At 40.2% G+C, this 17,078-nt stretch overlaps 2 protein-coding genes across 5 annotated transcripts in view; one reads left to right on the top strand and one right to left on the bottom strand.

The window, feature by feature from the left end:
* The window catches only part of LOC117936000 (programmed cell death protein 10), a 10,493-nt gene extending 8,539 nt beyond the window's left edge, over positions 1-1,954 (bottom strand). Inside the window, exon 1 of the mRNA XM_034858698.1 lies at positions 1,797-1,954. The gene's annotated coding sequence lies outside the window, so the exon portion shown is untranslated. The remainder of the gene's footprint in view (positions 1-1,796) is intronic.
* A 5,929-nt stretch (positions 1,955-7,883) lies between these two features.
* LOC117935996 (inositol-3-phosphate synthase 1-A-like) lies at positions 7,884-15,145 on the top strand. 4 transcript variants are annotated; one of them, XM_034858690.1, is made up of 12 exons: positions 7,942-7,975; positions 8,167-8,238; positions 8,707-8,831; positions 8,935-9,096; positions 9,589-9,718; positions 10,256-10,449; positions 10,559-10,708; positions 12,570-12,785; positions 13,498-13,662; positions 13,758-13,871; positions 14,487-14,704; positions 14,883-15,145. In XM_034858690.1, exons 2-12 carry the CDS (start codon positions 8,202-8,204, stop codon positions 15,007-15,009), a joined length of 1,638 nt encoding a protein of 545 aa, XP_034714581.1. In that variant the 5' UTR covers positions 7,942-7,975; positions 8,167-8,201; the 3' UTR covers positions 15,010-15,145. The 4 variants fall into 4 exon arrangements, with proteins under 4 accessions (XP_034714584.1, XP_034714581.1, XP_034714583.1 ...); XM_034858693.1 differs by lacking the exon at positions 8,167-8,238 and having other exon boundaries at positions 7,884-7,975; XM_034858692.1 differs by lacking the exon at positions 7,942-7,975 and having other exon boundaries at positions 8,002-8,238.
* The last annotated feature ends 1,933 nt before the right edge of the window (positions 15,146-17,078 follow it).

Here is a 17,078-nt window from a genome sequence, read left to right as displayed (position 1 = left end):
TGGAAAAAGGCTGCAATGAAACAAAGAGTGAAAAATTTAAAGGGGTCTGAATACTTTCCGTACCCACTGTAGATATTTACAAGAAGCAACTAAAATAGGGCCGGGCAATATATTGAGTTTTTAGAACAGTTTCATTATCAAGAACAGATAGGAACCACTGAAGTTATATCAAAGTTCATTTTTACTTGTGAAAACAAGGAGACAGTTTCCACACTACAGAATAGTACAGAAAATGCCCAACTGGAAGCTCTCTACAGACACTTTTTTATACAAAGTGGATGTTAATACAAAGTCATGACAACGTGGATGTTGTGAGTTTATCTCATTGGGTCTGGGAATCTCCTCTGGCTGCCCTGACCCCAGAAACACCCTGTACCTTTCACAAGGACAAGGACCAGGACAAGCTCTGTGTTATCTTGTTTAGAGGGATCAGTATAATGTGGTATTCTTATGCAAACAGTTAAAAAATAATCAGATAAAAAGTATGTATCGTAATTTTTCTAACATTTCGATGTCATGATATGAGCATAGATACGGTATTGTCTTAGATTTTGGATATCGTAATATGGTTATAAAGGCTGCACTACAGTACAGTGATGTACTTTTCTGAATTTACTAGACTGTTCTAGCTGTTCTAATATGTGCCTTTTCCACACTTGGACATTATGTCCACATTACTAATGGTTATTTATCTAAAATTTAACTGTGAAGATATTTAGTTAAAGCACCAATTGTCAACTCTAGAATATCGCCACAATATCGATATCATGGTATTTGGTCAAGAATATTGCGGTATCTGATTTTCTCCCTATTGCCCAGCCCTAAACTAAAATATGATTTGACAATATCATTACTAAGTTCTTCCAGACATATACATTAAAAAACTACTATTTTTAATAAATGGAAAACAAAGTGGGAATCACAAAATAAAGGTGCATCTTAAAGATGACATATGTATGGATATTTTCATTTGTACCGATACTGGATCGTTACACCCTTAATGCCGACCAGTACTGCATTATCATATAATTCAATAAGTTCCCCACGGAGGGGAGTGGCACAGTTATGGTGACCTGGCAGATGACAGCAAGACCAAACAGTAACTTAATATGTGTAGTGATGTAAATATTAGGAAACAAGGAGCTGTCATTACAAACAAGACGTCTTTCTATTTAATTGTTTTAATATATCTATATAAGTCTAGTTTAAAGAGCAAGTAAACATTACTGACAACGTCCTGGCTGTGCAACTCAGTTTTAAGTTCTTAGCTAACGTTAACTAGTTTTAAACGGTTAGCACCTGGGTATTCGGCTGGTCTTCTGGACTACCGTTTATGACCTGTCCAATGAGATATACAGTAATATTACTGTTTATGAGCCACGGTGTCTGACGAGAGGACTACCTGGCAGGCTAAATTAACTATACAGTCAGCCCCAGGTTAACAGCTAGCTTAGTCAGCTAGCTAGACAAAGCTAGCTAACAAAGTAGCTGATGTGCCGTTAACTGAGGTTAGGTGTTTTACGTAAGGAAACAGATCAGTTGTAAAATTAAGAACTGACCTGGTATAGTAACCAATTTATCGCGATCTAGCCATTAAGACAACCATTTGAGGCCTATGGCCGACCAAATCGAAGGTGGCGAACTGCTAGCAGTTAACAGCGTAGCTTAGCTAGCTACGTAAAAGCTAGAGTAAATTAGAGATTTGTATTTGCTGGCGAGCTAAAACGCGTCAACAAACTGCTTAAGGACCTATTTGTAAGTCGGTATATGTGCGTCAAATGCGTAATTGTATCTACCTTTTTCGCTTGACTTCTTAAATGGGTTGGTTACGCCGTCGATGCCTTTTAGCTGCTATGTTTTCTTTACAAGTTAAGGCGGAAGTTTTTTAGGACTGGGCTGAGCGACATCTTCCGGACCGTTGCTACGTAAACACACGTCCTCCAATCAGAGGGCGAATGGCGACTCTGACGTCAAAGACGATATTTCTAGTCCCACAACGGAGAAATTTGCAGTGTTACAGCAGCTTATGAGAAACAAAAGGCATATGTGTAAACAGTAAAAAGTTGTTATAAAAAATAAAAATCAGTAACAGTAGGCAAAACATAGAATAATATATGCCATACTGTGAATACTGTGTATTCAACCTTTCAGTCTTTTACTTATAAGTAACTGTAAAAGCAGTTTTGTTGGGAAATGTTTTATATAGCAGTACGAAACCGTCTCCTCTCGTTGATCTTAGTCTTTTTTCACCATGAGCTGGAATGAGGGGTGTTGGAGCTATCATCATCATCATCATCATCACCATCATCATCATCTATTTTCCCCTTTCTTTTATCTTCTCTCTGTGATTAGGACAATTCTGGAGAAAATGGACCCGCAGGACAACTGACTCCCTCTGCAGGCTAAAGAAATATGACAGACTACCATTAATACATTGTAATACATACAAAGTGTGTACATGGGATATGTTTACTTCATGCATGTGATTGTTGGTGTTGTTGTTGTTAACTACCACAACAGTTTTTAAGTGACAGGGTCAGGAGACAGTGTGAGAGAGAAACCGCCTGCTGCCACTTGGCTGCGGTGTCTGCTCGTGATAAGGATGAAGTGTTGGGACTGTGGCATTCCACCAGACCCCCTGTCTTTATTGCCTTTATCCCTGAGGACACACCATCAGGGCCAAATACCCCAGAGGGTGAAGAGGAAGAGGAAGAAAGCCGGCCAGCCCCAGGAGAAAGAGAGAAAGGCCAAGCTTAAAAGGAGGAGAGGATGGATAGGCTCCTCTCTCTACTGGATAAAAAAATTATAATTAAAATGAATGTTTATGTTAAATAGTTTTTTTAAATGTATATTTAAAATGAAACCTGCAAGCAGCAATGAACGGGCCCTCGCCCCTCACAGCATGTCCGGGGCACCAGCGGGACGTCCAGCTGATTTATTTTAAACTTTGCGCGATGAGTCAGCAAAGCACGGAGAACAGCTGTGCTGATTTTCCTCTGATTTAGACTAACGGTTGCTGAGGTATTTAACTGTCTTGACTGCCATGTCGAGGAAGTCAGTCCACCATCACGTGCAAGCTTTTTTTCGCGCAAATTTCTGTGCAGAGCGGATTTTCTTGGCCAAATAAGAAAAATAGGTGTTGCATGCATTGCAAGGTGGGGTATTCATAAAAAAAAACTTAAACGGGTCACCAGTTATCAAAGGGGCGTGGTTTAAGCATAAGGGGGAACAAAGAACTCTCTGCTGAGTTTAATACAACACAAGGCGTAAAAAGGGGCGTGTCTACATCCTAGAGGGAGGGTCAAACCCTCAACCATCAAAAAGAAACACTCTGCTGAGTTCAATTATACCTCTTACACACTGCCTTAAATGGGTCACCAGTTGTGAAAGGGGGCGTATCTTTAGCACAGGAGGCAGGCCAACACTAATGAGGAAGGAACTCTGCTGAGTTCAGTGACACCTCACACACAACTCTACCTTCAATGGTTGAAATGGCGTGAGCAGGGCGTGGCCTGAGGAAGTAGGCGTGGTGAAGGTGGAGGGGTGGCTCAGTATCACAACATATTATAAGTTTCATGTAAATCGGATGATGTTTGTCACATAAGGCTGACTTCCTGTTGCCAGCCCCCGCTGTAACCAAAAGTAAATTTTGCCTATGAATGTCCTTGTCTGGAGTCTTGTCAATCGTGAGAACTTTTGGCCAAATTGGACAATGTACACTAAAGTTACAACAACTTCTTTGTTCATCGATAAATTCTCAAAAAGGCAGCAACGCGTACACCGTTAAATGAAAAGTTTTGCTATTAATAACTTTTCATTAAGGTCTCTTAGATGACACAGACTTTTGAAGTCAATCTGAGGAAATCTCTAGGAGGAGTTTGTTATAGTATAGCACCTTGACTTTTAGCCCTATTTTCTGTTGCCACTAGGGGGCATTATGACTTTGAGTAAATATTGGCCTTTACATGTCCTCAGGGAGAAGTTTGTTAAGAAATGGCCAAGATCGCACTAATATCAAACTTTCAATTCAAAAAATGCGGACTTCCTGTTGGGTTTAGGGTATGGCTCCATTGAGTTTTTTTCAATCAATTAGTCAATCAATCCAACTTTATTTCTAAAGCAGATTTAAAAACAACCAGAGTCCAAAGTGCTGGACATTGACATGAAACAATAAATAGACAGAATACAACACCAGACAAATAAAACATACAGTTCTCATGCTGGATTAAAAGCCAAGAAATAAAAATGTGTTTTTAGTAGCGATTTAAAAACTGGAAGGCTGGGGGCCAGTCTGACATGAAGAGGCAATTCATTTTGAACATCTTGACATGTTACATAATGAACCAAGTTTTGTTGGTCTACGTAGTCTAGGGGCTCAATTTTTTTTAAGTTTTGTAGGAGCGTTAGCAAGCCGTTTTTGTGCACCCATGCCAGTAATCCTTAAAATATGTACATTTTCACCAGAGTTGCTGCAAGAGCCAAATTTGGTGAGTTTGTGAGTATGTTAAGCCCATCAAAAAGGCAATTCATTTGCCAGGAAAAGACAGAAAGAAAAAATAATTTCTTTTGTATCAATAGGTCCTACATCACTGTTGGCGCTCAGGCCTTAAATATTAAATTGGGCGGCTGGTTAGCTCACCTGGTAGAGCAGGTGCCCATGTATAGAGGTGCTCTTAACTGTTTTATTTATTATGTTTTATTTAGGCTTAAGTTTTTTTTTTTAAAGATTATTTTTTGGGCATTTTAGGCCTTTAATGGACAGGACAGCTGAAGTTGTGAAAGGGGAAAGAGAGGGGGAGTGACATGCAGCAAAGGGCCGCAGGCCGGATTCGAACCCTGGCCGGCTGCCTCGAGGAGTAAACTTCTATACATGGGCACCCGCTCTACCAACTGAGCTATCTGGGTGCCCAATTTAGGCTTAAGTTTGTTGGTTATTTTTTATGCGGTTATTTTTTATGCGGTTATTTTTTATACTATTTCTTTTTTTTCTACTGTATTTTTTATACCTCCTCATTCTCTATTCAAATGTCTTGTAAGCTGCTGGAAATTCAATTTCCTTGCAGTAGTCATCCCAAAAGGATCAATAAAGAGAAATCTAAGAGGTCAGGTTACATCATGAGTTACAATGATTACAAATTGATTGGTGTGTACCATTCACAGCAATGTGCAACTGATCCACTCAGTATCCTATCTCAGAAGAATGCAGAGGTCTTCTTATACGCTGTCAGTTCAGTTATCTGTTTAGTGTCACGTTGATAGATAAAACGAGTGCATCCGGGATGTGTAGATGAATCCTGCAGGCAAAATCCAAAAGTATAGTGGAAATAAAATGTTCTCTGTTTAGTAAAAGTAAGAAAACCTCTGGTCTTATCCTAGAAAAACACTCTCAAAAAGTATAAAAATAACTAACTAACTAACCAGCTAACTTACTAACTTGATGCTTAAACCAGTACGGTATATCATTAGGTCCATGCTGTTGGGTATCCAAGTTTATTTCCCTGCTCCAACTAAGCTGTAATAAACTGGCAATAAAAAGCAAAATGATGTAAAACTAATTATATTGTTTTTAAAAAGGAGTAGACACTCTATTTCCTTCAAAGTTAATCTGACATTTTAATTGGTTGTGGTTTCCCAACACACTTTTCCCCCTTTTCTTTCTCTTATAGAGCAAAACGAATAGCTAATAGCTATAATTTAATGCAATTGTAATTCATAGAAAAAAAGTGCAGGAATTCTAAATTATCAAGTTAATATTTCAGAGAACATATCATACATCACCTGTTCACTGGCCACCCCCATTGACTTTTCCTTACATTCCACTGACCTCACCACTTGCCAGCTTATAAGCTTCCTTCTGTTTACACAGTAGATATTGGTTCTCCAGATTGTTTGCTATGGAGGTAGAACACACACTAGTTGTCAGTTACATATTCAGGTCCCATGCCTTGCTATCCAAACACTATGTATACTTCACACGAGTCTTCACAAGATAAATAGGATATGTACGTATAAGTGTGTCTGTGTTCAGTCTAGGCCTGCCTACCGTTATTAACCAGGGATTTATGTCCACCAGATAGCAGCCACGTGAAACAAAAAACTAAATGCAGGTCACATTAGTGAACAAACAACAGTATAGGTATACTGTATATTGCACATAGAAAACATTATCGAAAAACCGTTGTCAGTGACCAACAAAAATCCAGCTACACACCAACCTTACCATGTTATGCTTACACAATGTCAATGCAAACAGGTTATGCTTGTTAAGCTACGTATGAATGACAGCAACATTTAAAAAGATGATAGTGGAATTTGAAGGGAGCAGATAAGAAACTACACCCTAATGGGTCCTCAGTGGAGAGGCTGGACCTTGGTGTACCTTGGTGTTCACATCAGCAAACACCAATTATGCTACTTCTGCATAACTGAGTGTGTCCTGATGGGAAACATCGCTGCCTGGTACGGAAACAGCACTGAACAGGACCACAAGGCCCAGCAGAAAGTGGTTTGATCCTCTGAACATACAATAGGCGGGGCCTTGCCCTGCCTAAAGGATATTTACGGCAGATGTTGCAAGAAAAATGGTAGGAAATCATTGCAGATCCAAACCACCTGTGTAACAGCCTTTTGTCCCTGTTGTGGTCGGGTACTCCAGGCAAGCACTGAGAGGCTCCGGAGGAGCTGCTACTCTCAGGCCACTAGGATCTTAAATGGGGACACTGTCTAAGAATAAAATCTGCCATTTGTGGTTGTAACTATTTCTTTACAAACATCATTTTATCCATCCACGATGATACAATGTGTTGATTAGTGATTTTTAGAGTTTAAGGTTGAGCCAGGCTAGCTGTTTCTCTCCCAGTACGTTTTCTAAAATAAAATAAGCCTCCGTTCTCCAGCTCCATACTGAGTGCACAGACATGACAGTTGTGAAATGAGAACACTGCCTCGCCTAAGACACCACACACACACACACACACACACACACACACACACACCACCCCACATTTAACAAAACATGCACAAGTTGAAGGAGCTGTTGGAATCACCTGTAGGCCTACAATATCATGTGACAAAAAAATTGATCAATCGATTAATTGGTTGATTAGCTAAGTGATTGACTGGTTGATTGATTGTATAAAGGCGTTTCTTCTAGCACTTGAAGCACCATTTGAAGTAACATTTGCCATTGTGTTACAACAGTAATTTTTTGACATTTGCAATATGGCAAATATTTTAGCCACGCCTCTACAATGTTGTTCGTCCTTCTCTATTGAATTTTGTGGGTTCGACCATCAGTCAAAAATAATGCAATAGCCTACTTATGCAAGAATGCTGCCCCGCCCAGGGGGAACCTGACTGGGCACACACCAAGCCCCTTTCCTGCACGTTATTGGTTTGTATGCAAACGGTTCTCAAGCCTCTCCATCCTCGCGCGTTATGTAAGAGGAGGGACTGAGCAGTCTGATTGGCACTTGCACTGAATACGTCGACCGACGGAGGATAATCGTTTGAGAGCACTGCGCACTCGTACGAGCACTACAGACGTCCTCCGACGAGAGAGTTCTGGAGATTTCCATCAGCGAGACACCAGGACCGACTTCTTAACGAAGTTACTTACCTGCGAGACACAACGGGACCTGCTTCATTCAAACGTTACCCTATCAGGGAGTTACACCGGGACCTGCTACCAGTGAGACAAACCGGAACCTGCTTCTTTTAAACGAAGTTACCCTATCACCGAATCGCCCCTGGACCAGCTTCATTTAAGCGAAATTACCATATCAACGAGACACTCCGGGACCTGCTTCAAAGCGAAGTTCCCTATCACCGAGACACTCTGGAACCTGCTTCATTTAAGCGAAGTTACCCTATCACCGAGGCGAAGTTACCCTGTCACCGAGACACTCCGGGACCTGCTTCATTTAAGCGAAGTTACCCTATCGAAGTCACTGACAGCCATTTTTACTTTAAGAAGGTAAGCATGCTTTAGCCTTAATGAAAACAATAAAATAATGCAAAAGTGGGGGGTCGCTAATGCATTGCCAACAACCATTGTTTTAATCAGCGCATGCATTTTATATATTACATATTTATGCATATGTAATTAGTAGGCTATTTACGAGGTAAGTATTAAATGGTAATGGCTAAAAGAAACGTGTTTTCCAGAAGAACTACGCAGTACGCATCATATTCTCTCGTGAATGACAGTATGGCTGCACTTCACCACCAAGCCACCAGGTAGGCCTACGCACTAGAATATTGCACCAACTATGCCTGTTGATGAAAGTGCGTACTTCGGCCTTATTTTATTTTATTTTTATTTATTTTTTGTCTCACACCCGCACGTTAATACATTTAAAACTCAAGATTGAAACTAAAACCCTTAAGGAAAGGGGGTTTTCCGGATTTGGGTTAGGTTCACTTAAACGAGTCATTCATTTGTTAACGTATCTGTTTCCGTTTTTATTTGACAGAGGTAACCTAAAATCATGGTCTAACAGGAATTGCTAAGAAAATCCAGTTTTGTCAGTTAAGTTATGCATGACGGGACCAGACCTTGACCAGGCAAGACCAGAGACAACTTATCTCTTCCTGTTTCAAAAGGCATACAACTTGTTGTAATGTGTTGATGGGACACATTACCTATAGTGCTATTTTCACCTACTGAGGAAGAACTTGGACAAATTCAGTTTTCTCTCTTCCCAGACTCTGCAGCCATGTCTGTCAACGTTCATATCAACAGCCCAAATGTGAGGTACACAGACACACACATTGTGTCTCAGTATCCCTACCAGACCACATCAGTTCACAGAGAGGGAAACGCCATCACAGTAAGTGGACCTTTCTGACATACTGCTTTTTTTTTTTTTTTTTTCTTTTTTACACGGGTGTCACCTGTACATCCTCCCTTTAATTTTGCTCCATAAACAACAGGTTACGCCCCGCACCACCGAGTTGACATTTCGCACAGAGAGACGTGTTCCCCGGCTGGGTGTGATGCTGGTTGGCTGGGGAGGCAACAACGGGACCACAGTCACAGCAGCTGTTCTGGCCAATAAGCTCGGTCTCACCTGGAGAACCAAGACTGGAGAGAAGGTGGGTGGAGTGACCCAAACACACCTGTACACTCATACAAATAGTTAATAATAGTGAACAAATAGTGAGTGTGGGACCGCCTTGGCCTACTCCATCTGAGCTAGGTGATTTAGGAACAGACAGCTGTCAACTCTGCTTCAGGCATAAGGCATAAGGCATGCAGCTAAAACATGCAAAACCACGATGTTTTGCATGTTTGCAACAGTCCTTAAAAAAAAAAAGTCCTAGATGGTGAATGAACTCTTTATAACCAGACTATACTTTGATGTGAAAACCTTAGTCTACCACTGGTGAGCTAATAGAGAACCTTCTGAGTCAGTTTCTACTGCTCTCCCCAAATACAGTGGTAGAAACTCATTATAAGATGGTTATGTTCACTAGAGTGTTAAGGGCTTAACTGACTCTGGTCTTGAGGATTTCTCCTTATATGGGCATACTTTGTTACTTTTGAAATCACAACGTTTTTTCTTCTTTTTCTCCCACATTTTTCAGAAAGCAAACTACTTTGGCTCCCTCCTGCAGGCTTCTACTATATGTCTGGGCTCAGACCTCGAGGGCGAGGTCAACGTGCCCCTCTGTGACTTCCTACCCATGGTGCACCCTAATGATATAGTCTTTGATGGTATGGACAGGTGCAGATGATCAAGGTCTAACCTCTTGTGCAGAAACTGAGAAGTTTATGTTTGTGTGTGTTTGTGTAATATAAAGCCGCATTTTGACACTAGTTCTGTGTTCAGGCATATTTTCCCGTTGACATATAAGCAACATGACAGGATGAGGGCTGGTGAGGGTCGCAGGGGTTAACACACCCTGCAGCCTGCAGTCCAGCATGCCCGCCCGCTTCATCTAAAAAAAAAAACTTTTTAAGAGGGCAAGTGAAGTAGCATCTGTGTAACAGCAGGAAAATCTGAGCCCAGGGCAGCTTCATGGGGAGCCTCTCCATGAGGTGAAGATGGTCAGAGATGTGCTTCTACAGTATGATGTCCTCCGATGCAATCCAGTCTGTTACTTCATAAGGGCAGAACTTAAACAGTCACGGGATTTAAATAATTGCTTTAGTCTATTATAAGATGAAAGGGATGACTCATCCGTGCGCTTTAAGTTCTGAAAAATGAGAGATACAAAAGGAATTCAGCACCTTTTTTTTGTGGCTTTTTAGGCTGGGATATCTCTTCAATGGATCTTGGCAGTGCGATGGAGCGAGCTCAGGTGTTTGACTGGTCATTACAAGAGCAACTGAGACCACACATGAGTCGCATGAAACCCAGACCGTCGATCAGTATCCCAGAATTCATTGCTGCAAACCAAGAGAGTCGGGCGGACAACATTCTTACTGGGAGCATGGCGGAGCAGGTAATAGCTACCATAACTGGAGTCTCCACTCCAACTATGTATTTCATTTAAGGTTGTGTTGTTTTACATATCATTTTTAATCTGACTTAAAGAGTAAATGGTCTTCCAGGTAGAGCAGATCAGAGCTGACATAAGGGACTTCCAGAAGTCGAGTGAAGTGGATAAAATCATTGTTCTTTGGACCGCCAACACTGAGCGCTTCTGTGATATCGTACCGGGGATCCATGACACTGCAGAGAACCTGTTAGCTGCAATCAAGGTGAGAGCAGGAGCCGTGGAGTATTTGGTTCAAAAGTGTAAGCTTTTAAAGTTACAAAACCTTAAGTTGGTTTCAGTAGAAAGGATAATTAACTTCAATTGTCCTAAAAACCAACCGAAATTGTGATTGTGGTTGATAGTCATGAATTCAACTTGAATTTCTTTCTAATGTTGAGGACTAAACCGTAATCCTCCATCCCATTTAGTGATAAATAAAGCTTAGAGGATGAGACAATTAGTTCTGCTAACACTTCAGTGTGGATTTGTAGATGAAATGCCAGAATAAGTCAGCTATTCCTTTTATATCAGATCATGGGAAGAAAATTATGATTTTTCCCCTCATGGGTGAGTTTATATTTAATCTCCTGTCAGAATGTTTGTACTACTGTCAGCAATGATAATTCAATCATGAGAGACATGTTTTGCAGATATGCAAATAAGGTTTAATGTACAGCATAATAAAATGTATAAAGTTTTTGGCAATTAGACGCCATTGCTATACAAGTATTTTGTATATACATAGAGGTAGAGAACCATCAGACCCCCCCCCCCCCCCCCGATAAAATCTAGTCACTGGTGGTGGCGACGAAGGGGCACAAAGAGCAGACCAAAGGAGGCTCCGGACCAGTCAGCTGGAGTAGATGACTGGAAGTGGAAGGGGGGGTGGAGGGTTGCACTTTTTGCCTGCAACAACAGCTGGTAGCAAAGGGAGAAACAGAAGGTGAACTCCTCCAACAGCTGATTAGATTAAGGTGGAGCATTGATTAAGAGTGAGGTCTTCCTGAAAGAATTTACACTGAGCTACATTTCAATCAGGAGAGACTAGTTGCAGATATGCAAAAATTATACCCAGCATGATAAAATGAACATTTATTTGGATAACAGCTGAATCGATTTAAGAGTGCATTAAAAGTTAGGTCTTCCTGAAAGAATTTACGCTGAGCTACATTAGTCTATTTCACAGATTTATCTTTGGCAAATAGCTCGATTTTAGATAGGCATGAAGTGGACATTAGAGATGTGCTAAAGAGAGGATGTGAAGAGAGTATCAGGGTAAATGTAGACCTTGTGAGTCAAGTTGTAATAGGATGATACACTCTGTAACGGTCATTATCTCTTTTTGGCTGGACTGTTGGACCAATCCTACAACCCCAACACTCTGTTCCTCTGTCACTGAGTGAGGAAGTTCCATCAGTGGTCGGAATGAGTGTGATGATGTCAGTGTCTGTGTTTCCCCATTGGCTATTGCCTTCTCAACCTTTATTGGTTCAACACACACATGCTTTTACTTCCGCTATTGCCCATCAATCAGCTGATTCACTTCCTCCATTCATTTGTGGATGTTGTTGTTGTTGCCACTCATTCAATAGTTTTAATGCACGGGCTTAGCCGCACTGGCAGAGTAGGATAATTGCAGATGAAAGGCGCGTGTGCGTGTGCGAGCTCGTCTCTGTTGATCTCTCTTCAGACAGATGAATGTGTTTAACAATCACAAACTACAGTGACACTTAGCTATGTCTCAATAAATATACTGGATGGGCAGGTCTTGATTTTTCATCATGTAAACATTTATCAGAATCAGAGCCATTAAATAATATGTAATTTAGTCTACATTGTATATAATAGAATATCGGTGTGTTTTCTTGCAAGATTTGCTTGCACATGGAAAAATAAACGACACTTTGAAACATTTGCTGTAACAGCATAATTGCAGAGATAACATTGTTATATTTAAATTCAAATTATAGACACCACCTATAACTATCCCTATAAGAACTTGACCACAATTAGGCATATTGACCATTCACGCCCAAGCCATATAATAGTTTTTGACCTAGTTTTGTTTTTACTACACCCATCAGGCTGGAGCAGCGATTTCTCCTTCCACTCTGTTTGCAGTGGCCAGTATACTGGAGGGTTGTGCCTACATCAACGGCTCCCCGCAGAACACTTTTGTACCAGGCGTCATAGAGCTGGCCGTGCAGAAAGGGGTGTTTATTGGAGGAGATGACTTCAAATCCGGTCAGACCAAGATTAAGTCAGTGCTGGTGGACTTTCTGGTCAGCTCAGGTATTAAGGTAAGAAAACTAATGCACGGATAGGAGGAAGGGGGATTGATGAAGAAATTATCTGATACTAATAAGAATGAGTCGCTACTAATGTGGTTATAATAGAAAAGCTAAGAATACTAAAATAGGGGGGTTTATGATTTGAGAATGAGCTTTCCTATTTAAGACCAGCATTAAAGTGAGAATTAGTCCATCAAAAAGAGGATCTGATACTGGTCCCTAAATTGTATTTTGCACGTGAAAGTATCAAATGGGAATTTACTATTTAACAATATAAGTTAGGTCAATCACTTATTTATATTGGCCAAAATCTCAGATTTGCCTCAAATTGCTTTACAATCTGTACAGCATACAACACCTTCTATCCTTAGACCGTTGGTTTGTTTAAGGAACATAACGGGAGAAAGAAGAAATAAACATTTATATTCACACATTTATTTGGCGTATACAATCTTATAGTATAATGTGGTGAAATTCCATTTTTGCACTTAACCCCACCTAAGATTAGGATGCGGTGTCTTGTCATGCGGCCGGAGGAGCCGGGGATCTAACCAAGTCATCAATTATGTGGTTGAAGGACAACTGGCTCTACCTCCGAGCCACAGCCACCCTGCTGTGATTGTGATTGTCCTATCAGAGAATAAAGATGCCAACTCAAAGCTTACAGTACCATTTATTATCTGGACAAAAACATTTGAAAAGTTCCTCTCCCCTTTGACAGCCGACCGCCATCGTCAGCTACAATCACCTCGGCAACAACGATGGGAAGAACCTGTCAGCTCCACAGCAGTTCCGCTCCAAAGAGATCTCCAAGAGCAACGTGGTGGATGACATGGTCCAATCAAACCCCATATTGTACCAGCCTGGAGAACAACCTGACCACTGTGTAAGGGACTCAGACAGAAAGATAATGAGCTCCATATGGACGTTTGTTGAAAACAACTAGTCAGACTCATTAACTGTCTCTGTGTGTTATTTCAGGTGGTGATTAAGTATGTCCCCTATGTGGGAGACAGCAAGCGTGCAATGGATGAATACACATCTGAAATAATGATGGGAGGGACCAATACTATTGCACTGCACAACACCTGTGAGGTCAGTAATCCGTAGTAGCTGTTTCTGTAAAACGTGTATCTGAAAGAGGAAAATCTAGCCTAGTAGAACAATTTGCATTCTGAGAGTCCCGACTGCTACTTGCTTGCTAAACTCAAAGTTCAAAAGGTTTCTCATTTATCTGACAGTAGTTGTAGAGGAAGAGGCTCAGGAGTGCCAGAGCTTACTCTTAATTGTTCTAATTTAAAGAGACCTCTTCATGTCATTGACACAGTTGTTTCACGTTACACTCTCCTAGCTGCTTTCGTCCACCATCAGTCCTACACATAAAATAGCTTCTACTCTGGTTATCGGCCTCAAAAACATCTCTACTGCACCAGTTTCTCCCTGGGATTGTCACTTTTATCTACAAACAATTAAGCTACCAAAAAGATTTTTTGAAAGATTCTGCAATCACACAAAAATAACTTAACATTAGTGTCTCTAAGAAGAAAAAAAAGCAAACAAATATGTACATTTCCGAGGTTCTTTCCTGGCAAATAAATGCTGAATTTACAAAAAACTAAAACACCTAGTAAGTTCACCTTATGTGGTTGACTCATTGATTCATTAATTTGTTTTGATTTGTCTCACGTCATCCTTCTTTCTTTGCAACAGGACTCTCTTCTAGCCAGCCCCATCATTCTGGACCTGGTGATCCTGACTGAGCTTTGTCAGCGGGTGACTGTCCGACCCCAGGGGGAGAAGGACTTCCTGTCTTTCCACAGTGTCTTAGCAGTGCTCTCCTTCCTCTGCAAGGCCCCCCTGGTCCCATCAGGGACACCAGTCATCAACGCCTTTTTCCGCCAGAGGGCCTGCATACTAAACATCATGAGGTTTGAACAAGGCTTTGGTTTCGTTACCTAGATTGCATTACCACACATTTTTCCCAAATATTGCATTGTACATTCAACAGAAGAATCATGCTTTGAAGGACGTTTAAGGCTTGCATGGTGTAAAATGCTAGTTTCATTTGGTGACAGAAGTTGAGGACAATCTCCTTGTCTTTTTCAGAGCGTGCCTCGGCCTTCCTCCTCAGAACCACATGCTGCTGGAGCACAAGCTGCAGAGAAACTTCCTGCTTCCACATACCTCCAACATCAATGGCTATGTGGATACTTTGGAAAAGAAATGGATGTAAAACTTAATACAATTGTAAACTACAATTGGCAGTACAACTGATACCTTGTATAACAAGAACAAAGGCCCTTATTGATCTATTGTTGCGAAAATAACTACTTTGACAACTTTACAGAGTAAACTTGACATTAATGTAAGATGCATTTAAAATCCTAGGTATTAATCAAGTCTTGGCCTATTAAACAATGGCGTGGTGCTGCAACATTTACATGTCATACATGCAGTTCTGCTATAGCTACTGAGCAACAACAGAGGCCCACATGAACCCCCTAGACTAAAATAATTCCCATACAGCGGAACATTGTTCAAAGCAGGCTATTTTGTTCAAATGTCTCAATGTTTTTTTATGAATGAACTATTTAAAAAATAATTAATGCATCTTTGCTTGTATCAATATTGAAGAAGTTCTGCAGGTGCAATGCATATGTAGAATACAATTGTACAATATAGTTCTTAAGAATAGGTCCATATGTTTAACAAGCAAATGGGATACTAATCATGTAGCTGTGAAAAAACCTAACAATGAAGCAATATCTGTTTAAATGATGGTTATCTTCCTAACTTACTATATTTTGTGTTATTGTCTTAACACTGCTTAACTGTAACCATCCATACGTTTTTGTTTGAAGATACATTTTTGAAAACATAGATGCAGTTTTGACTATTTTGTTTAAGTAACATGGGCTATATACAATAAACCATACATATTATTTGAACTAAACTTATCTGAGGCATTCATTTTTCTGCTGGTCTTTTTCACCTTTCCTCCTATTGAGCCATCTCAAGTTCAAATATGCTTTCTTTCCGTGAATCCATAATAGCCACTACAGTAAAGACAAGCATATTCCACTGTATATAAAAACATGGTAATGAGAAATGAAAAATGAATAGCAGACTAAAAAAAACTAGCATGCTGGTAGTGAATGTCTGGTAATTTGTAATTTGTTTAGATTTATTCTTTAAACAGATACTGACTTGTTTTTTAAAAATGCTAAATTTTATTTCTATTATATTTGGGCATTGTTCAGCTCGTGTTTAGACAAATTTAAGAACGGTAACTTCTACATACAGTATACCTCATCCTCTGAGTGAGATATCGAAAACAAGTATTGGCTTGGTATGTTGGTATTGAATCTCAGGTATTGTACGATGCCAAGCTCTATATATAGATACAATACACTGTTTGTATAAAAAGGTAGAGAAGACCTACAAATGATCCAGTCAGGTTAAGGTCAAAGGGGGACATAGCTTAATTACCAACGGGAGAAAGTAAGAGTAGCCACATGGCTGGATGACATCTGGTTGGTCATTTAATGTTTGAGAGAAGGGTTTGCACCCCTTAAACACAACTTTTAGTACATTTCAATGTTATGTTTATTACATAATTTTCAAATGAAAACTATAAAAGATCTCCCAAGGAGTGAGAGGAAATGGAAATGACAGGGGCCCAGCCCTATCCAAGAGTATATGGCTGCAGCCTGGAGCATCCCATCTCGTCCGTCCCGTCTCATGCGGTCCCGTCTCATGCGGAGGTGTGTCCAACGGTAAATCCAGAGGGTCAAAAATGCGAAATCGCGAATAATTTTCCAGATGGATGGTTGTGTTGACAAGATAAAGGCAGACTATCGTCTGGAATAAAACAAACCTGCGACAACTATCATGCTAATAAATAAAATACTTTTAATATTTGGTTTTAACGTTTAGTTAAAAAAAACACCAGAGAGAGAGACGCAGGCGGTCTCGAATTAGAGACCGCTGCGTCGAAGAGCAAACTTCTGAATATGGGCACCCGCTCTACCCACGGAGCTATCTGGGTGCCTGAAAAGAATGGAAAACACCAAATATCAAAATTATTTTATCAATTTGTGTGATTGCCGTTACTGTTAAATAAAAAAAAATATATATATTGGAAGTATTTTATATGCATGATTGCCGTTACTGTTTAAGTAACGGCAATCACGCAAATGTTTTTTTTAAACTAAACATGTAGGCTACATAAGATAAACGCAGACTATCATACTGATGAATAAAAACACTTAAAATACGTGTTCGTCTATAAAATAAATGCAG

This window comes from Etheostoma cragini, chromosome 20, assembly GCF_013103735.1.
Source record: "Etheostoma cragini isolate CJK2018 chromosome 20, CSU_Ecrag_1.0, whole genome shotgun sequence".
NCBI lineage: Eukaryota > Metazoa > Chordata > Actinopteri > Perciformes > Percidae > Etheostoma > Etheostoma cragini.
The sequence above is the reverse complement of the archived record's forward strand: the minus strand, read 5'-3'. Positions and strand labels throughout refer to the sequence as shown.